This window comes from Lates calcarifer, linkage group LG19, assembly GCF_001640805.2.
Source record: "Lates calcarifer isolate ASB-BC8 linkage group LG19, TLL_Latcal_v3, whole genome shotgun sequence".
In the NCBI taxonomy this organism is placed as follows: domain Eukaryota; kingdom Metazoa; phylum Chordata; class Actinopteri; family Centropomidae; genus Lates; species Lates calcarifer.
In genome coordinates, this window is record NC_066851.1 from 18,804,347 (window position 1) to 18,825,430 (window position 21,084).

General features: G+C 42.6%; 1 protein-coding gene across 1 annotated transcript in view; it reads left to right on the forward strand.

Annotated features, from left to right (window-relative positions):
• The window catches only part of syne1b (spectrin repeat containing, nuclear envelope 1b), a 75,539-nt gene that overhangs the window by 45,656 nt on the left and 8,799 nt on the right, over window positions 1-21,084 (forward strand). Inside the window, 56 exon segments of the mRNA XM_051078261.1 lie at window positions 42-260; window positions 352-620; window positions 706-871; window positions 1,005-1,160; window positions 1,280-1,432; window positions 1,565-1,747; window positions 1,870-2,007; window positions 2,112-2,297; window positions 2,539-2,661; window positions 2,787-2,969; window positions 3,086-3,229; window positions 3,553-3,741; window positions 4,049-4,189; window positions 5,267-5,380; window positions 5,489-5,650; window positions 5,757-5,951; window positions 6,066-6,242; window positions 7,223-7,414; window positions 7,659-7,790; window positions 8,069-8,169; window positions 8,296-8,449; window positions 8,562-8,690; window positions 8,807-8,962; window positions 9,129-9,338; window positions 9,510-9,611; window positions 9,728-9,847; window positions 10,063-10,263; window positions 10,416-10,589; window positions 11,017-11,148; window positions 11,525-11,721; window positions 11,832-11,964; window positions 12,270-12,452; window positions 12,609-12,758; window positions 12,977-13,153; window positions 13,248-13,403; window positions 13,515-13,670; window positions 13,772-13,942; window positions 14,143-14,276; window positions 14,385-14,589; window positions 14,781-14,963; window positions 15,081-15,227; window positions 15,323-15,477; window positions 15,578-15,725; window positions 15,810-15,904; window positions 16,079-16,313; window positions 16,713-16,907; window positions 17,070-17,195; window positions 17,395-17,550; window positions 18,373-18,531; window positions 18,892-19,058; window positions 19,200-19,362; window positions 19,677-19,864; window positions 19,965-20,115; window positions 20,240-20,386; window positions 20,388-20,423; window positions 20,631-20,768. Coding sequence (XP_050934218.1) covers window positions 42-260; window positions 352-620; window positions 706-871; window positions 1,005-1,160; window positions 1,280-1,432; window positions 1,565-1,747; window positions 1,870-2,007; window positions 2,112-2,297; window positions 2,539-2,661; window positions 2,787-2,969; window positions 3,086-3,229; window positions 3,553-3,741; window positions 4,049-4,189; window positions 5,267-5,380; window positions 5,489-5,650; window positions 5,757-5,951; window positions 6,066-6,242; window positions 7,223-7,414; window positions 7,659-7,790; window positions 8,069-8,169; window positions 8,296-8,449; window positions 8,562-8,690; window positions 8,807-8,962; window positions 9,129-9,338; window positions 9,510-9,611; window positions 9,728-9,847; window positions 10,063-10,263; window positions 10,416-10,589; window positions 11,017-11,148; window positions 11,525-11,721; window positions 11,832-11,964; window positions 12,270-12,452; window positions 12,609-12,758; window positions 12,977-13,153; window positions 13,248-13,403; window positions 13,515-13,670; window positions 13,772-13,942; window positions 14,143-14,276; window positions 14,385-14,589; window positions 14,781-14,963; window positions 15,081-15,227; window positions 15,323-15,477; window positions 15,578-15,725; window positions 15,810-15,904; window positions 16,079-16,313; window positions 16,713-16,907; window positions 17,070-17,195; window positions 17,395-17,550; window positions 18,373-18,531; window positions 18,892-19,058; window positions 19,200-19,362; window positions 19,677-19,864; window positions 19,965-20,115; window positions 20,240-20,386; window positions 20,388-20,423; window positions 20,631-20,768 — 8,952 coding nt within the window.

Here is a 21,084-nt window from a genome sequence, read left to right on the forward strand (position 1 = left end):
GGTATGCAATTAGTTTGTAACCTTTTCTCTTTATTTTTCAGTCCCTTGTGTCACTGGTGAATGGCTTCCAAGAGAAACTGAGTGGTTTAGAGGAGCAAGCCGCTCAGCTGGAGCTGGTGGGGAGTGATGCCAGCAAGGCCACCATCAGTCGCTCAATGACCACCGTGTGGCAGCGCTGGACGCGACTACGCAGTGTGGCACGGGGACAGGAGAGAGTGCTCGAGGACACAGCACAAGAATGGAGGACTTTTAGGGAGAAGGTATGCATGCAAACAATATGAAAATGAAATATGTAGTTCATAATTATGTGATATAAAATTTTGTTATTATGTGAAAATACACTTTTTATAGATGGTGAAGGTGAGAGCAGTCTCTGATGAGCTCCAGAGTCGTTTCCCCGACAGTGCCGTGGAGAAGGCCTCCAAAGCCACCCTGCAGTCTCTGTTAGACCAGCATGACCTGCTGAGCCAAGACTTAGAGAGAGAGCTCTCCGCCCTCACACTGCTCCGCCAGTATGCCCTCAGCCTGCTGCACGATGTGGAGGTGCCTTCACCGACAAATGACCAGGATGAGCTGCCCAGTCTAAAGGAGATCAGAGCTGTACAAGACCAAATGGAAAGGTAAAGCATTCTGTGCTATTTAGAAAGTAAGTTAACCTTATTTTGTAATTCGGACTTTGAGTGGAATAATTTTATTTGTCTCCAGCCTTCTGACACAGTCCAGGACTAAACGGGCTCAAGCGGCTCAGGAACTGAGGGACAGGGAGGAAGTAGAGAAAGAACTTAGCGTTGTGAAAGCCTGGATACAGGAGAGCAGGGAGCTTCTTCTCAATCCCACACCAGACATCGATTCTCTACTGCAGGAGCTCGAGGTATATCTTGCATCTAAAAAGAGATGTATCATCTTTGTGAATATCTTCCTGTCATCCCCAGGACATTGTTATTTGAATATTGTTATTATGTGAGAGCGAAAGGTTACACGGGTCTTGTTTCTGTTGTTTACAGGTTGTGCATGGGGAAGTGATCACTTATCGTCAGAATGTGGATAAATTAGCAGAGCAGCAACAGAGCAAATACCTGGACCTTTACACTATATTGCCTTCTGAAATCTCCATGCAGCTAGCTGAGGTCTCACTTGCACTGGGTGCCATTGAGGATCAGGTATCATATCATTTCAATAAGTTTGAATGTAAAGAAGGCCATGATGTATTCCTTTATTGGTAGGTAATATGTAAAAAATGTCATGTGACATTTATTTACATTTCTTATTGATGTTCCAGGTTTTGTCCAAAGAGAGAGAGATTCAGAAAACCAGAGAAATAAAAGAGGATTTCAGCTCCAGAATCCATGGCATCTCTGAGAAACTCAAAGCTATCTCTGCTAAATTCAAGGAGAAGTCTCCAGATGTTGATCATGCCAAAGAAGAGGTCAAGGTAGGCTACCTAATTTTGCTTGGTCTAAGTGTGAATTTGGACTTTGTTTTTATAGTTATTATACTATTATCATTCAGGAGCTTTAAATATTGTCAGAATATAAAATCCTACATGTCACATTTCTTTTCACAGAGCCTGGCTGAGGACTTGGACTCCTGTGGTCGCACACTCTCAGAACTGGATGCTGCTGTACAAGAGTTTGGCCGCAGAAACCCCCTGCTAGCCAAACAGCTGAGCGATGCCATCAGCAAGCTATCAGAGATGCATCACCACACAACACGGCTAGCAGACTGTAGGAACAACTGGCTGAAAAAGGTTTGTGCTCATGCCAAAGTTAGTTTTCTCTACAACATCCATAAATCATGTTACAGTCACACTTTATTCTTTTGTGTTGTTCCTCAGTATGATATGGAATCTCTCTTATCTTGGCTCTTCAGGCTGTCTGTTATTTAGATGAGTATAACGAGATGCTGGACTTCATTGTGAGGTGGTCGGAGAAAGCCAAAAGCCTGGTGAGGGCAAACATCATCTGGAACTCCTCTGTTCATCTGCAGGAGCAGATTCGGATGTATCAGGTGAGTTTGGGGTCACATTTTACATATAATGACCTATCTCTTCCCACCTGGAGACTGTACCAAACATGCCTCTCATTCACTGCCTTGTTGTCCTTGTTGCTCAGGCTGTCCTGCGTGAGTCTCGGGAGCTCCATGGAGACCTGGAATCGATGGCGGAGAAAGTAGAGCTCCTGTCTGAGGTGCTGCAGGTTGAATCTATGAGTCAACAGGTCTGTGAACTCAGTCGTCACACTGAGGAGCTTCAGCAAAGTATCAAGACACGACTGCAGAGCTTGGAGGATGCAGATAAGGTACAGAGGAAACAGATTTCTGATTTATTTCATACTTGTTTGTGACATTAAGGAATTTCCTGGTTTCTAAAGCTCCTTCTTTAAAGCACCAAGCAAATGAGCATTTTAAGCAACTGAAGTGAAACAATTCAATTCGTTTAATGTTATTTATATTTCAGTAAACCAACCCCTGTTGATGCTGATGATACCTTATTTTTGAGCAGATAAATATGTAACTAACTGATGTATGATATGTCCTCAGAGTATGGAGGCCCTGGAGTATGAAGTTAAGGCCCTACATGTTGCTCTGGAGCAGGTCCAAGCCACACTGACCTCACCCGAGCTGGCACGCCAGAGCCTCAAAGAACAACTGGCTCAGAGACAGGTAACCATTCAACATAAAATAATCCAAGATACAGCCCATAATTTATCACAAAGATCGCTGAATGCTAAGTTTGTATATTGTAGCTTAACAATTTAACACATTGTAAACATGCCCTGTATTTGCAGCGTCTGTTGGCAGATATGGAGAGCTTCAAGCAGCAGGTGCAGGCAGTGCAGTTGTGTCAGAGTGCTCTGCAGGTCCCAGAGGAGGTGATGCCCAACCTTGCCATTTGCCGCACAGCTTTACGCCTGCAGCAAGAAGCCAGTCAGTTGCAGCACGTGGCCATCCAGCAATGCAACATCCTACAGGTACAGTAGGGGGCAGTACTGCATCGTAACTTTATACTGTTGTAAATGTGCAGATTCTGTTTATTTTGAGGAGCTCGTTATCTAACTGTTGGAAAACACTTTCTGCTCTTCTCCAGGAGGCAGTGGTGCAGTATGAACAATATGAACAGGAAGTGAGAGACCTACAGGGGCTGATCGAGGAAGCACACCGTGTCATCCAGGACCGACCGATCCCCTCTAGCAACATCCAGGAGCTGCAGGCCCAGATCCTTCACCATGAAGTACAGTACATTAATTCATTCATTTTACCCATGTTTACAAGAGCAGCTACAGCCCCTCCAATGATAAGGAGGGAAGAAATACAGGGAAAGAATCCCTGGACAGGTCATTAATGACTCACGGACATAACATTTAAAGTAGTTGCTAAGTCCAAGCAGTGCTAAACACACACTTCATAGGATTTATAGCTAATATGTCTAATTAATTTAATGCAGTCTTCATGTCTGCTTGTGATATAATTCTCTGTGCTGCATGATATGTTTTGTAGGTGAAATCTCTTTATTATTGCACGGTTTAAGTTTGGTATCAATGCAATTTTGAATAGGAACTTGCCCAGAAGATCAAAGGTTACCAAGAGCAGATTGCCTCACTGAACTCAAAATGCAAGATGCTGGCAGTAAAGGCCAAGCATGCCACCATGCTGCTGACTGTGACTGATGTGGAGGGACTGCCTGAGGGGCTGCAGGAGATGGACGAGGAGAAATCAAAGAAATCCTCAGCACAAGCCGTCATGGTAAGAGAACACAAAATATCACATGACGTACCAATGCTAATAAAGCTGTTTGCATTGTTGGTGATGGCATCGCCTAATTAATAAACCTCTTAACCCATTCTGCTATTTCTGGCTTTAACCTAAGGAGTTCCTAAGAGTTTTAATTTTACTAATTAAACTTTTTCACCTGCTTTCATTATAAAATATGTGTTTTTATAAGGTGCATTAAGCCACTTTTATCTAAAAAACACATTGCATATGATTAATCTTTTCCAAATCCATCTTGCATGTCTGCTCTTCTGTTAATGTTTCTGGCATGGCGTGTCAGATGACGGCTGGCCGTTGTCACACACTCCTGTCTCCTGTAACTGAGGAGTCTGGGGAGGAGGGCACTAACAGTGAGGTCTCCTCTCCTCCTGTCTGTCGCTCTCCCTCTCCCATCACTCACACTGAAGCCACTATAACCAAGGTATCTGCCTTCTCTCTTCCTCATGATACTTTTTTTTTTACTAGTCATTAATGGCAAATTGTACATACTTCTATCTGTTCTGAACTTTCTTTTCCAATGTTCTTTTCCAATTTTTCTTTAATCTTTTAACTGTCTTGATAAACAAAACACCAAGGGGAGAAATAACCCATCTCTTTTTTTAAACAATATTTTTTATTGAATTTTACATATAATACATTTACATACAAATAAATGACAATAATCATCAATAAGAAGAAAAACTAAATAAAAATAAATAAATAAAATAGAAATAACACACATACACAGCAGCTTCACATTGATAATGCTCCTTGATGTCCAATGAAGTCCATTAGAGGTTTCCATATTTCTTCAAATTCTCCTGCCCGTCTTCTAGTTACGTAAGTCACGTTTCTCCAATGCTACGCAAGACGTCATCTCCCTCACCCACACCTTTATTAAAGGTACATCCATTTTCCTCCTGGATAAAGCTATCATCTTCCAGGCCTGCAGGAGTCCAAAATCAATCAAAATTGACTGTTTTGAATTAACAACAAAATCCTTAGCACACATAATTTTGGTTGCTGAGGCACGTGCACTCCAGAAATCTCAGATATTGTCTGAACAACTGTCTCCTAATGTATTTGCAATTTGAGACAGTCCCATTCACAATGAAACTGTGTACCACTTCCCTCTAAGCATTTGATACAAGTGTCTGAAACATCACGGGAGTAGTATTCTCATCAGCCATTTGTATTGTAGCAGCTTCATTCTTGTATAAATTGATTGTTTTTGGGCTTTAAGACAAGCTTTCTCCCACTCTGCTTCTTATATGTCTTCTTGAACATCCAATTTCCATGCCTCTAGTCTATGGTAGATTCTTTAACATATGACATTAAAGCTGTATAAAATAAAGGAATCTGACTTCTCCTGTTAAGGTTAATAATCCATATCTATTCTTCACCTGCGCCTGCAAATTCATCATGGCTAACAATGAATTTTCAGTTCGCTGTCTTGTTGTTATCTGTTTCATAACAAACTGCTGATAACACTGTTTGTTTTTTGTTTGTTTGTTTTTAGGTGGGAAGAGGAACACTCACAAGGGCTCCAATCCAAGAATTATATGACCCCACCTTTGAGTCTGTGGCCAATCTAGATGACTTGCAGCGTTCCTGGGAGACATTAAAGAATGTGGTATGTGAATGATAGAAAATGGCAGCTCTGTGATTTATCGATTGTCAGTGACTGTTACCGTGTTTTCAGGCTTAGCACTTTTACATTGTATAACTTGTCTTCAAACAGATCAGTGAGAAGCAGAGGTCTCTGTATGAAGCTCTGGAGAAACAACAACATTACCAGGGTTCACTGCAGTCAATCTCTTCTAAAATGGAGGCTCTGGAGGCCAAACTGAGTGAGCCTCTGGAGGCAGATAAAAGCCCAGATAGCCACATAAAGGCCCATGAGGTGAGAAATTACTACTTACCTCTGATCAACTTAGAAATGAAAATAAACTGATTAAATATGTTGTATGTGTAAACAAATAACACCCACAATGATGTTCTTCCTGCAGGGTCTGATAGAAGAGATTCAGAGTGTGCAGGATGAAATAGACAGGCTGCAGACGAGCTTCACAGAGGATCTGGCCTCTGATGCTGTGGACTCAGACATGGCTGATCAGCTGGCCATGCAGTCCTCCCTCGCCGTCTTAGCTGAGAGAATGGCCACCATCCACATGAAGGCCTCAGGAAAACAACAACTACTGGAGGTAGTTTTTGTGAAAATTGTGAAAGTACATGACTACTAATAGTAGCTAAAAGTTGTGTGCTTTACTGATTAATAAATTAAATTGATATGTAAAATGTGATGTGCTCTATTCCAGGAGCGTGTTAGTGACCGTCTGGAGGGTCAGCGTCAGGAACAGGCCATACAGCTCTATCACACCCAGGCAGACGGACTGGAACAGTGGTTGACCAGAACGCGCGGTGCCGTCACCACCATACTTGAACCTAAACCTCTGGAGGAGACAGACATGGAGGATCAGCTTGCTGAATGTCAAGTAAGAGCTCCCCCTGCTGTCCAGTCAGAGCAATGAATGCAGTCCAAGCATTTGATACCATATTACTTAAGAATATCAGTAGGTTTATGAATGCAAATATCAGGTTATATGATGCAAATTGACAGGAATGACACAGACAGCTCTGGAGAACAGTTTTCTAGGTCTTCAGTCACTATCTCTGGTCTGCACACTAATGCTAAATAGACAGTGGATTATTTACATCCGTCTTATACTTCAATATTTTGTGTCCCTTATCACATATGGATCATCCCGGGGGGCAGGAACCTTTCAATAAGTAAACAAGAGCATTAGCTAGAGTTAGAGGGGCATTCAGATGGCTGGGCTCCTAAGCGCTGTAGCACTAGTCTTAAGCAGATTATGCAGATGTCTGTGTGTTACAGGGGCCTGTTAGAAGCATAGGGTGGAGTAGTCAGGGGTTGTGGCTTTCAGATGATTAGTAGATCCTACTGTTGGGATTGGTGTTGTCAGTAAAGCTGCTAGAATATCCAAGTAGGGGAGTCCTAGAGAACGGGGAGGTTAAGGCGGGAGGGAGGCAGAGTTTCTCTCTGCCTTTGAAAAACCTGCTGAAGCTATTGATTGTAGAGTCGTGGCTATGCTATTAGAAAACAAACATTTCTTCAAACAGTGGAACAGCATTTTCTGATAGGCGTCTTCCACTGGTCTGGACATTCACCATGGTCCTCTGCACAGGATAACTGCTTTTGAAATTAGGCACGAGCATGTATGTTGCAGAGCATGAAGCGAGAAGGATTAGCAGTAATATGTTGCACAGGAGGCGAGGCCGGAGAGGAGGGCCAAGGATGACAGCACGGGGAGAGCTCTCCCTGTCCTGTGGCCGGGGAAAGCTGCTGGTGTAGGGGGTTGAGCCAGAACTGGAGGGTCTGTTGTGTAGAGAGAGGAGCAGCTGTAGGTGGTGAGACACCATGTTTGAGCTGGCCTCTCTTCTCCTGCTGCTGCAGAACATGCTGCTGGAAATTGAGGAGAAGGTGCTGGCCCTGTCAGAGCTGTCCATGCACAGCGAGAACCTGCTGCTGGAGGGCCGGACAGAGACCAGAGAGGAAGCTGAGCAGTTGGCCAGGAAGTTACGCACTTTGAAGGGCGGCCTTTTAGAGCTGCAGAGGATGCTACAAGACAAACAGAGTAACATCCAGGTGAGGTGGCTGCAGGCTTCCATTAAAACATTACAATACATTATGTTGATTAATTCAGTCCCTTTCTGTCTGTCTACCAGGACATCTAAGAAAATATTTAATATCCTAAAGCTCTTATGTGGCATATATTTGCTGTAGCATTTTTACACACACACTGACTGAAAATGTGACTTATGCATTTTGATGGTCATGCATCTTTTTTTTAGATTATCCTCATTTTACACTATATTGTCTGGTCCCACAGGGCTCTCTGCAGGAGCAGGAGGACAGTGAATCAGACTCCAGTCTCTCACAGAGTCCCAGCGTGCAGGACTGGCTGGCCCAGGCCCGGACCACCCGGACCCAACAACACCAGGACAGTCTTCAGAGACAGAGGGTACACTTTCACCATTTTTAAAAATCTTTTTTCCAGCACATACTTGGTATTGCAATACAGAAACTGAAATATCCTTTTGTTGTTAGATATATTTTTACTTGTGCCTATTGGCACATCCTGCAGCACACTTGCATTGAGGAGTTGTACCTATCTTTGAACAATAAAATAAAAATGTCTTTATACCATTCTACCACCACAAGAGTGATTGAGAAACTATTCTCTGAAATGTTTGAATCTAAGTGTAACCACTTTTGTCTCATTGCATGTTTTCTCCTTAGGAGCTGGAGGAGCAACTTGCTGAGCAGAAAAAGCTGCTTCAGTCAGTTGCGAGCAGAGGAGAGGAGATTCTCATCCAGCAGGCCTCACCCAGCAGTGCCAGGTATTTTATATACTATTATACCACACTTACATATGTATATAATATAATATTAAATGGTGAAATGTCACTTAATCCATGTACATATGGCAAATAAATTAATTCTGTCATGTTTTTGTCACTGTCTAGTACAATGGAGCCATTTTCACCAGCAGCTTTGGTTGAGAGGGAAGCTCAGGCTGCACGAGAACAGATGAGGCAGAGATGGGAGAGCTTGAGATTGGAGCTGAAAACTAAACTGCAGCTCCTGCAGAAAACTCTGGAGCAGGACCACAAGCAGCTGGTACAAATCCTGTGGTGTTATTATTGTTTGCATAGGTAGTAGTAGAGGCAAAGTTTATTGTCGTTGCTGTTGTTGTTAATGTATAAAGCAAGAGACTGTTTGCTTTTTGCAGGTTTATTCCAGAGCCTCTCGTGTGACCACAGCTGGGCCATTGTTTAAAGGAGAACCACAAGCTGACAAATCCTCCCTGAAGACGCTGTATGATAGCTTCAGACAGATGATAGAAGACATGACCACTCAGGTTTTACTATTTCTATAACTGTATTGTCCATTGCAAAGCATTACATTCCAATATTAGAATATTTTGCTCAACCAACTGTGTCGATTGCAATTTGCTGCACTCTTGTCTCTACATAGCCCGGTGGTGGTGAGACACAGGTGGCGCAGATGGAACAGCAGCTCTACACAGCTGTGTCGACCACCTCCTCCTGGCTGGATGGTGTGGAGAACAACGTCTTCTCTGGTCCAGTGCTGCTGGCAGAAAATGCAGAGACACAACTACAAAAGCAGGAGGTACAGTCAGGCTTCATCCCCAGAGAGGTCCATTGTTGTATAGGTTAATTATTCCAGAGGGCTTAGAATAAAAAAATCATAAAACATATCTTCTAAATGAAAAGAGAAATCTGCGTTCCTTATTTAAGACGGCTGAACTGATTTTTGTTTCTGATCCTCTCTACAGACATTAGAAAATGATGTGAGGCATGTGACAGAGGAGGTGAAGCTCAGCCAGGCTCTGCTCGCTGGGTCTTCAGGTTTGAGACATGAAGACCGGGCGCTGCTAGAGGACAACCTGGAGTGCCTGAAGGAGAGATTAGGAGCTCTGGGTTGTGCTCTGGGACAACGCTGTGACCACATGAGGACCAGAGCGCATGAACTCACAGCCTACCAGGTTTTTATACTTCATATTAGTTGCTTTTTAATGGCATTTTTTTAATGAATGTCCAACATAATACAAAAATATGCATTCATATATATATATTATATATTTTCCATACATATGTTTCATCACAGTGTGGATCCTATTAATGTAAATTCACCATAAATTGTTTTCTGTCCATAGACTGAGTTACAGCTTCTCCAAACTGCTTTAATTGAGACAAAGTGCCAGATCCTGCAGGCCTTAGCTGGAGCCATGGACAGACCAGCCTCAAAACAGCTAGAGGTAACGAAAGTTTTGACATAGTAGACAGGCATGCACACACATTCCTCTTGTTTCCTGTTAAGGCTTAAAGACAGCAAGAATTATTAATGTGAATGTTATTCATTTGTTTCTTCTAGGTCATTGCCAGTGCAGAGGAGAGCCTGAAAGACTTTGAACAGAGAATCACAGAGCTCAAAACCAGAGGAGCAGCACTGCAAGCGGATCAGATATCAACAAACAAAATACTGAAACTTCAGGTACATCACTGACAGCTATCACTGAAAGTTGCCCAGAAAAAAAGTGTGTAGTAAGAGCTGCTCCATAGGTGTTTCATCAAAATCTACATGATGCTGGCTCAGGTTTCATCTTTACCGTGTTGCCATTGTTTTAAGTATTAATTTAGGTATTAAAAGTATACAACATGAAATTGATTAATTCATTTTAGCAAAACATGCTGTGTTTGTGTTTTCAGGATTCTTATGAGGAGTTGGTGATGACGGTGGGTTCCCGGCGCAGTGGGCTGAACCAGAACATGGCTCTAAAGGAGCAGTATGAGCGTGCTCTGCAGGACCTGACCGACCTGGTGGACACAGCAAAGGATAAGATGGCTGCTGACCAGAGGATCATTGCCAGCTCTGTGGAGGAAGTCCAGCATCACCTGGACAAACATAAGGTTTGGGCAGCTTGGAGCTTTGCTAAGTTAGTTGGTCATCGTCAATAGTGTGTAACACTGAACCAAAGGCTAGCAATATTAGAGAAAACTACTGAGAGAAAAACAGAACAAGTCATTGATGTGTTTATGTGATTGTTGTTTGTGTTTTCTAGGAGTTCTTTCAGGGTCTGGAGTCCCATATGATTCTAACAGAAACATACTTCAGGAAAATCAGTGGCCTGATGCTTCCCAAAGAGAGCCAAGCCTTGGAGGAGACACTGGCTGAGGCTCAGAGTGTCCTCAAAGAAGCACACAGTAAAGGAGTTGAGCTCGAGTGTATCCTGGAGGTGAGTGTGAAAACACTATTAATCTTTACATTGGTACTGTGTGTGCTCATATGTTGTAGAAGAAACACAGAAACAGAGGCAGTAAATGTAAACAAAATAAGATGAATTGCATACAACAAAATATAACATATGTTACAGTCGAACAGTAAGATGATGTCAGTATTTTATCTGCTTTATTACTGAACAGAAAGTGGGCATTTTAGTGTTTTGGAGGTCACTAGTTGTTTCCAGTGACCATTTGGAAGAAAGACAACATCACAAACATTCACTGCAAAGCCTCTATTAAAAAAGTTAAATGAATATTAACAAATGCTAGGTAAAGATAATAAGCAATATTTGTCATGCAATAGCAATTGGTTATAGTGGCCTGCATCTACTGTTTAATTGTCTGCTGTTTCAATTATGTATCCTTTTTTTTAAATATCAGACTTGGTGCCGCTTGGTGCAGGATTACCAGAGTCTGAACCGGCAGTTGGAGGCAGTTGAGGGAAGTATTCCTTCTGTCGGCCTGGTGGAGGAGACGGAAGAAAGGCTCATGGACAGAATTTCACTGTATCAGGTACAAAATGGCATCAGTTTAGATTTTAGGACATGGTTTAATAATCTTATGATGAAGTCAACAAAGTGGGAATGACCAGTAAGAACTTTTTCTGATGAGATTTCATCTATGGCCAACGAGGTGCTTAACAGTCACTAACACATTAATCTCTGGCATCTGTCCTCTATCATTTGTTTTTGATAGACTCTTAGCAGCTCTATATTCAGTCAATTGAGACTCAAGAACCCCCTTACAGGCAACAAGGCTACCACAGAGAGAGAGCCACTCATTCACTTTCCTCACACAGACCTTTTCAGCTGGTGCCACTCCAGTTACAACCCCACTTTTCTAAGATTTCTTTGTGTCCCCTCTTCTTCTATTCTCTGTAAAAAAAAAGGGTCTGAAGGGAAGACTGACAGAGCACCAGCACAAGCTCTACCAGGTGCTGGATGAGGGCAAACATCTCTTGCTGTCAGTGTGCTGTCCTGCACTGGAGAATCAGCTTGCCTTGCTGGGGGAACACTGGCTCAACAATACTGCCAAAGTCAACAAGGAACTACAGCGTCTGGAGGCCATCTTAAAACACTGGACCAGGTCAGAAACACATCAGAATAATATGTACAAATGATGGAGACTCTTGAACCTGAGATCCAAAATGCACCTGTGATTTCTGAAATCTATGTTTAAATTGTTATGTCTTTAAGGTATCAGAGGGAGTGTGCAGAGCTTAGCGAGTGGCTGCAGTCTGCTCTGGAACGACTGGAGTTTTGGAACACGCAGGCGGTGTTAGTCCCACAGGAGCTGGAAACTGTCCGAGACCATCTCTCTGCTTTCCTTGTGAGGCTGCAGACAATGCTCTTCTGTTTTCTGTTTTTCTTTTTTTTTCTTGCATTGATCCAGAGATTCTGGCTCTTCTCCAGCAACAGTTTTACAGTTACTCACATTGAACTGTTGGAGCTGCCTACAACTAACACCGCTAAGGCTGGATACCTAGTAGTGCCACTTTTTATACATATTTATATATATATATGATACATCATAATATGCTTGTAGTTGTTCCTGTAATTGTAATAGTGTTAGCAGTAGCAGAAGTAATCCTGCTGTATCATCTGCAGTAGATGACTTGTCATTGTCTGTCTCAGGAGTTCTCAAAGGAAGTTGAGGGCAAGTCCAGCCTGAAGAGCTCAGTGGTAACCGAGGGCAACCAGCTGCTGCGACTGAAGAAAGTGGACACGGTGGTGCTGCGGTCTGACCTGGCACGTATTGACACGCAGTGGACTGAGCTGCTCACACGGATCCCAGTGGTCCAGGAGAAGCTGCATCAGGTATCGTCACATACAGCCAGACTGAGCAGGCTTAGCTGCCTCAGGGCAAATAGGATTACTCCTTTCTGCTGCTTCACTTGTATAGCAGAAGTTTTCAGTCAAGGTTGATGTCAAACTGTTTAATATGCAAGACCAATGGATTAAATTTCTTCTCAGATCCAAATGGAGAAGCTGGCCTCCCGTCATGCCATTTCTGAGCTGTTTAACTGGATATCACTGATGGAGAATGTCATTGAGGAAGATGAAGAAAACCTTAAGAGTGCTGTGGGGTCAAATGTGATTCAAGACTACTTGCAAAAATACAAGGTAGTTTTTGTTTTTTCAGGTTGCAGACATAGCAGTATTTTTCTAGCTCTATATCAAACTATTGAAAAATATATGTATATATTTAAAACTGAGTAATTGATTACATCTTTGAGTAATTTTGTATGTAATTTTGACACTAGTTATCATGCTTTATGGTTCAAATTCTGAATCTGTAACTCACTTTGATTGTTAATCTACTGTTGTTTTTTTCACTTCAGGGCTTCAGAGTAGATTTAAGCTGTAAGCAGCTGACTGTAGACTTTGTCAACCAGTCAGTGCTGCAGATCAGTGGTCAGGATGTGGAGAGCAAGCGCAGTGATAAGACAGACTTTGCTGAGCGCCTGGGAGCAATGAACCGACGCTGGCAGATCCTACAAGGCCGCATCAATGAGAGGGTGAGGCCATAGGCAGTTATACTGTTAATGAAAGAATAGCAGTCCATTGTCATTTATTAGTCATTTATATAAAATATGTATAAAATACTTGCAGATCCAGTTCCTGGAGAGCCTTTTGGAGATGTGGCTGGAGTATGAGAGCAGCATTCAGGCCCTGAAGTCCTGGATGGCAACTCAAGAAGAAAGGCTAAAGAGGAAACACCGGATAGAGGATTTGACATCTGTGCAGAATGCTCTCAAAGACTGCCAGGTGAACCTCTTTTACTGTGCAAACACTGGTTTAGTAAAACATGTTCTTCGCCTACACAGACAACTTTTTGAGTCCATGTTTTTAATGTGAAAACTATTTTTTAACTTTTAGGAAATGGAAGAGTTGGTGAAGGAAAAAGAGAAAGAACTAGAGAGGGTGGAGGAGCAGGGTTGTGCCCTTGTCCAAAACAAGACCGATGAGGCGTGTGCTATCGTCATGGAAACACTCCAGTGTGTCAATCACACCTGGGCTAACCTGGACCACTTGGTAACCTACGGTGTTCTCTTTTCACTCTATGTTTTTCATGTGGCACTTGGGTTTCACTCATCTATTCTGCTGCTGTCTCTGTTTTATTTCACCTTTCACAGATAGGACAACTAAAGATCAGCCTGAAGTCAGTGCTGGATCAGTGGAGTCTATACAAGCGTGCTTCAGAAGAGATCAATGGCTACTTGATGGAAGGAAGGTACTCTGTGTCTCGATTTCGCCTCCTCACAGGCTCCCTGGAGGCTGTTCAGCTGCAGGTGCAGAGTCTGCAGGTACGTTAGGATGAAGAGGCCTTTTATTTGCTGTACAAGAAACACGCCAGCTATGTTGTATTATTGCATCAGAATTTGTTTCTGATTCTTGTTGTTGTGATGAATTTGAAACTTGTTTTTCATCATGGGAATGTTTGTAAACTCTTTTCTTAAGCCATGTTTATTGATGCTAGTGAATGTCTTCTTTGTTACCTGCACAGGATTTGCAAGAAGAACTGGAGAAACAGGAGAGCAGCTTGAGAAAGTTTGGTGCTGTGACCCACCAACTGCTGAAGGAGTGTCACCCCTCAGTGTCCGACTCCCTGAACAATGCCCTTAAAGATGTCAATGCAAGGTATGAAAGTGTTTTTTGATAATAGTGTTTTATTGTTGTTTCAGTAGTGAAACATGATTGACGTCACTGATTAAGGTCATTATTGATATATACAATTTTTGCACTCAGATGGACTGGCTTACTTGAGGAGATTGCAGAGCGCCTGAGAAGCAGCAAAGCTCTTCTTCAGTTATGGCAGCGCTACAAGGAGCTTTATGAGCAGAGCTGCAGCAGCATCCAGCTGCAGGAGGAAAAGGCCGACCAGCTCCTCAAGACAACCTGCAGCAAGGACATTGCTGACGAGGAGGTCTCCGACTGGATCCAAGAATGCAGCGTAAGTGAGACTACAGCTGTGCCAGTGATGAATCTGAGCAACCGTTGCATTTTAGTGCTGAGTGTTTGAATGTGTGTTTTACTGTTTCTTTGTTGTTGCAAAATTAATGCATTTTTTATTTATTTTTTAGTTTGGCATGGAAAAACTCTAAGTTTGAAATGGCTCTAAATGTTATGACTTCTTTGTCTCAGGAGTTGCTGCGGTCTCAAGCTCCAGTGCAGGCCTCCCTGCAAGTTCTCCAAGAACTGGGAGATCAGCTGAAACAACAGGTGGACACATCAGCAGCATCTAACATTCAGTCAGATCACCTCTCTCTCAGTCAACGACTTTCTGCTGTGGAGCAGGCTCTTACCCGACAGCTCACTACCCTGCAGGTAAAAGAAAAAGATTCATGAAGAATATTTTTTTGGCCCAAGTTGTTCATTTAAATAGTCAGTCATCCAGTCAGAATCCATCCAGTCAGAATTGCTGACATCTCTCTCCCACAACAGACTGGAGTTCAAGATTATGAAACCTTTAATGATCAGCTGGATTCATTGGGATCCTGGATTGTTGAAGCTGAGGAGGCTCTGAAAGTGCAAGATCCCAACGGCTGCACTGACCTGACAGTCATCCAGGACCGCATGGAGGAGCTCAAGGTTTTTCTTTTTGTTTTCTTTTTGTCTGTTAATTGAATGAATCAACTTAACTAATTGTCCTGAAATTGATTCATTTCTCTCTTGTCCTCCTACAGAGGCTCATGCTGAAATTCAGCAGTATGGCCCCTGAATTGGAGCGTCTTAATGAGCTCGGTTACCGGCTCCCTCTTAACGATTCAGAAATCAAGCGCATGCAGAACCTCAACAGGAGCTGGTCAACAGCCTCAGCACAAACCACAGAGAGATTCAGGTATGACAAACAAAAGTTCATCTGACTAGAATATTGAAATGTGTGAGCTTCAGAATGCCTTCATTTTATTTGCTTACTTGCCGTTTGTTCGTCTGTGCAGCAAACTTCAGTCCTTCCTGCTGCAGCAGCAGACCTTCCTGGAGAAGTGTGAAACATGGATGGAGTTCTTGGTCCAAACTGAAGAGAATCTGGCTGTGGAAATTTCTGGGAACTACCAGAGTTTGATGGAGCAACAAAAAGCTCATGAGGTCAGAGCCCCTTTTAAAAGTAAATGACCCTGAGACAGGCACCCTATAAATTTCCCATTTATTAATTATTGACTTGTCTTCCAGTTATTCCAAGCTGAGATGTTCAGTCGCCAACAGATCCTCCACTCCATCATCAGTGATGGACAGCGGATGTTGGAGCAGGGTCAGGTAGATGACAGGTAAAGCCTAAATCCATGCTGTTTTTCGTCTATTAATCATGACTCTGCCTGTCATTTATTATCAAATACAACAGGGCTTACTCTAAGTGAAGATTGTTACACCTGATAATGGCTCTGTTTACCACGAAAATGCATTACAAATCATACTTATTATTAATTCCCCTCCCCTTGCAGAGATGAGTTCAACCTGAAGTTGGCTCTGCTGAGTAACCAGTGGCAGGGCGTAGTGCGCCGTGCTCAGCAGAGGCGTGGCATCATCGATGGCCTGATCCGTCAGTGGCAGCGCTACAGAGAAATGGTGGAGAAGCTACGCAAATGGCTGGTAGAGGTCTCCCACCCTGGAGAGGCCCTCCAGGCAGGGACTACAGTGCCTCTGCAACAAGCCCGCTCCATGCTGGATGCTGTCCAGGTACATAATGTAAAAGCTTACAGAGGATACATCTAGATTTATAGAACTGGTACAGGACAGAACCAATTTGTGTTGAGTCCACCCACTAATCTCTCCAGAACTGGCATATATTCCCTGTATTGATTTAAGTTTTAGCCCCAGTGGATCTTTGTCAGGAAGAGGTACTATGCAGTGAATCCTGGCAAAGATCCTCTTAGATCAAAATCTTGATCAATAAGGAGAGAATAAACTTTGTTGGAAAGCACTGAGGTACAATAGCTACGGCAGGGAGTGACACAGATTTGGTGCAAAGAGGACTTAAAATATTAATGCAGTTAATTGTCCGTGATGTGATAAACCGTACCCATCTGATACGCCAAATGATTATTTAATCTGAGTGACTGTGACTTTCTGGTACAGCTGAAGGAAAAAGTGCTGCAGCGTCAGCAGGGCAGCTACATCCTGACAGTGGAAGCCGGCAGACAACTGCTCCTGTCTGCTGATAGCCGGGCAGAGATGGCCCTGCATGCAGAGCTCACTGATATCCAAGAGCGATGGAAACATGCCAGCATCTGCCTGGACGAACAGAAGAAAGAGCTTGCCACCCTGTTAAAGGTACAAAGGGAGAGAGGCACATCTAGCTACGTTTACTTTTAATGAGGCCATAATAGAGTAGTTTATCGAAAAATAACCTGTTTAACTTTTAGTTATATACAGGTAGTTTTGATTGAGTTGCAACCATTTGTGTCATGTGTGTATATATTATATCCTATACAGGACTGGGAGAGGTGTGAGAGAGGTATTGGTGGATCACTGGAAAAACTTCGAGCGTTCAAACGGCAGCTCTCCCAGCCTCTTCCTGATCACCATGAGGATCTGCAAGCTGAGCAGATGCGCTGCAAGGTAATAGCCTTCAGGCATTTGTAATTACAAGAAGTAGAAATTTAACACAAAGGAAATTTTATATACTTGTAGCAAAAGGCTAAAAATCAACACTGGTTTGGAGACCTTGACCCATAAAGTGCAGAATAACCTGTTGAACTGACTTTGAAAAAATTCTGTCTGCAAGATTTAGCAGTAGATTTTTTTTGCTCTGTAACAGGACCTGGAGAATACATTTGATGGCTGGACAGGGGATCTGGCCCACCTGACTGTGCTGAGAGAGTCGCTGTCTTGTTACATCAGCGCTGAGGACCTTTCTGTCCTGCAGGAGAGAATTGAGCTGCTGCATCGACAGTGGGATGAAATCTGCCACCAGGTACCATGAGCTACACAGTCCCTCTGCATGAATGACTTTCTGAATATAGTGTATGCTGTGAACAGCCGCCGGTGAATTGTTTAAATTAAATTCAAGTTTCTTGTTTCTGTCAGAGTGCAGTCACTATTTTATACTTGTCTTGTCTCTGCAGTCCCCAGAGATATCAGATGGTGGTGCTAGTGTCAAACTAATTACAAGATATCCAGTGAAAAGAACATGTCTTAAGTGATACTTTTGGATGGTGTCGGTCTGTCACCGTCACATACAGCTGATCATCATGTAGATATAAGACCGAATACTTGACTGATGTGTGTGAAAAATGCAACTGAATTTGATGAAAAGAGAATGTTCACACATAGATTTTCAATTCATAGTATAACAAGATGACAAACAACTGTTAAAACAAATGGATTTCATCTCCAATAATCATTGTCTCATATTACAATTACAATATAGACTGTTTCACAGGTGAAAAATGAGCATAACATGGCATCTTACTCTGAATTTTAAAATGGAAACTTACTGTCTGCACCAGCTACTTTAGCGTGCAAAGTTCTGAAAACCTGAAACTTCAAAGACAATTTTTTCAGAGTTGCATCCTGTGTGGAGAAGATAAAAAACACACACAGGAAACACGCAGAAGTACACACTCGCTGCTTTATGCAAACGAATCAGTCAGAGTGCAGTCATCTCTGTAACAGGCTTCCGTTGCAGACTTTCTGACATGAAGTTACTTTATTGCAACTTAACATGCAATGATTGTTTTAATGCACCTTGTGCAGTGATGGACTTAACTGTTTGTACATTGTTGTGCGTCTACAGCTGTCCCTGCGCAGGCAGCAGGTGAGTGAGAAGCTGAATGAGTGGACTGTATTCAACGAGAAGTACAGGGAGCTCTGCGAGTGGCTCACCAACATGGAGAGCAAGGTCTCCCAAAATGGTGACATCAGTATTGAGGAGATGATCGAGAAGCTTCGCAAGGTAAATATGAATACGCCTGAATGATAATAAGCCCCTCAGTGACATTTAATTTCTGGAGAGCTATTTTTCTTATTTTTAATGTTCGCTCACAATAACTAACACAAAACATTGTAATAATCGATTGTACTTGTACTAAATCCACTTGTCTTATTTTAGGTTTTTTTACTTTCCTGTATCCTGAATCTTACATACTCATTGCTCATAAACACAAGACACTCAAACACATTAATACCTCATTAGTTGTATGTCTGTAATATGCTGCATTGCACTGATTCTCATTTTGAATCTTCTGCTTTTAAGTGCAGCATTAAAACTTTTTAAGCTGTTTTTATTCACTGGTTGTATAACATTGTGTCTCAGGACTATCAGGAAGAAATCACTGTGGCTGAGGAGAACAAGCTACAGCTGCACCAGCTGGGAGAGCGTCTGGCCAGAGCCAGTCACCAGAGCAAAGCTACTGAGATTGAACAAAAACTCAGCAAAGTCAGCGACCGCTGGCAGCACCTCCTGGATCTCATTGGAGCCAGGTGAGGAGACACACACTCACAAGTAGCTTAAACAGTCCTGTGCAGAATAATACACAGATAATTTACTTTATTCCTTTCATCTCTTGCTTGAGTATCTTGCATTAGATTACACTGACAGAATTTTATAAATGATGTTAATAGAGTGAAGAAGCTGAGAGAGACTCTGGTGGCTGTGCAGCAGCTGGATAAGAACATGAGCAGCCTGCGCTCCTGGCTGGCCCACATTGAGACTGAGCTGTCTAAGCCCATCGCCTATGACACCTGTGACTTCCAGGAGATACAGAGGAAGCTCGATCTGCAGCAGGTAACCTAATAACCTGTACAGTGCTTAAAATACAGCATGTGTCTATGTACAGTAATACATTATAGGTTTTATGATTCACTGTTACCCTGCAATCTCAAACTGGCATTAAATAGTCTCTCAAGTTGTTGACCCCAATCGTGCACAAAAGGTATTGAATTCTACTTTTTTCATAGATGTAAGTTTCCTCCCTCTTTCCTCTTCCTTCTTTTTCTTCAAATAGAAAAACACTTATGTTATTATTTCTCTCTGTCTCTCTCTGCCTGCCTGTGTTTCACTCTCACACATTCACTCTGTCCCTCTTTCTTGCCTGTCAGGAGCTTCAGCGTGACATAGAGAAACACAGTACAGGAGTGGCGTCTGTACTGAATCTTTGTGAGGTGCTCCTGCACGACTGTGACGCCTGCGCCACAGATGCAGAGTGCGACTCCATCCAGCAGGCAACTCGTAGCCTTGACCGCCGCTGGAGGAGCATCTGTGCCTTGTCCATGGAGAGGAGACTCAAGTCAGTAGATGATGTTGATGTTACATATGTATGGATGTTCTGCATAAATATCACACTTATCTAAGGGAGATCACTTTTCACAAATGTTTCCCTCTGTCAGGATTGAGGAGACGTGGCGTTTATGGCAGAAATTCCTAGATGACTTTGCACGATTTGAGGAGTGGCTGGCCACTTCTGAAAAGACTGCTGCTCTGCCCAACTCCTCTGGTGTCCTGTACACTGTAGCCAAAGAGGAACTTAAAAAATTTGAGGTACAGATATTCTGTGGAAAACTTTTTAAAACTGAATCTGAGACAGGACAAATTAATTTATCTTGACCCAGAAGGATGATGCTGTTGGTTATTACCATATTAATAAAATCCTATGTATCTATAGGCCTTCCAGAGACAAGTCCACGAAACCCTGACCCAGCTGGAGTTAATCAATAAGCAATATCGCCGCCTGGCCAGAGAAAACCGCACTGACTCTTCCTGTCGTCTGAGGGAGATGGCCCATGATGCCAATCAGCGATGGGACAACCTAGCAGAAGAGGGTGGCATCCATCCTTCGTAGGCTTAAGGTGCAATAATATGTACATGCATTATTACATCATCAAATTATATTAAGTTGTACTCTGCTTGTTTATCTGCATGTTAAATCAATGACCTATGAAGACACAGAGAAAGCTTTATTGAGCTTAATATGTACAACATACATGATACATTATATTTGCACACTGTTCAGTGCTGATTATTCTAACAGCAGCATCTCTGTTTCAAATGTCTAGCACTTTATTAGTCAGAGAGAAGAGTTTGAAACAGCCAGAGACGGCATCCTGGTGTGGCTGACAGAGATGGACCTGCAGCTGACCAACATTGAACACTTCTCTGAGTGTGACATTCAGGCCAAAATCAAACAACTTAGGGTAAGTTTGTGTTTCAGATTGACATGGTCTGCAGAGCATCACTCCAAGTATGCTGACTATGGAGTGGAAGGCTTAAATATGTGTTGAGAGAACTGGAAATTTGCTCTTGCATGTATGGAAAACTATGGAAGGACTTTTTGTACTTTATTAATTTAGGCTTCAAACCCTTGTAATGTCATATATTCTTATATTTACCTTTGTGAAGAGCAACTAGACCAACTGACAATATTGCACAAGTCACACTGAAAATTAGAATTCCTAAATCAAATCAGGAAATTGATATCTGGGAACGGCTGTGCATTTTGAAGCTGAGACT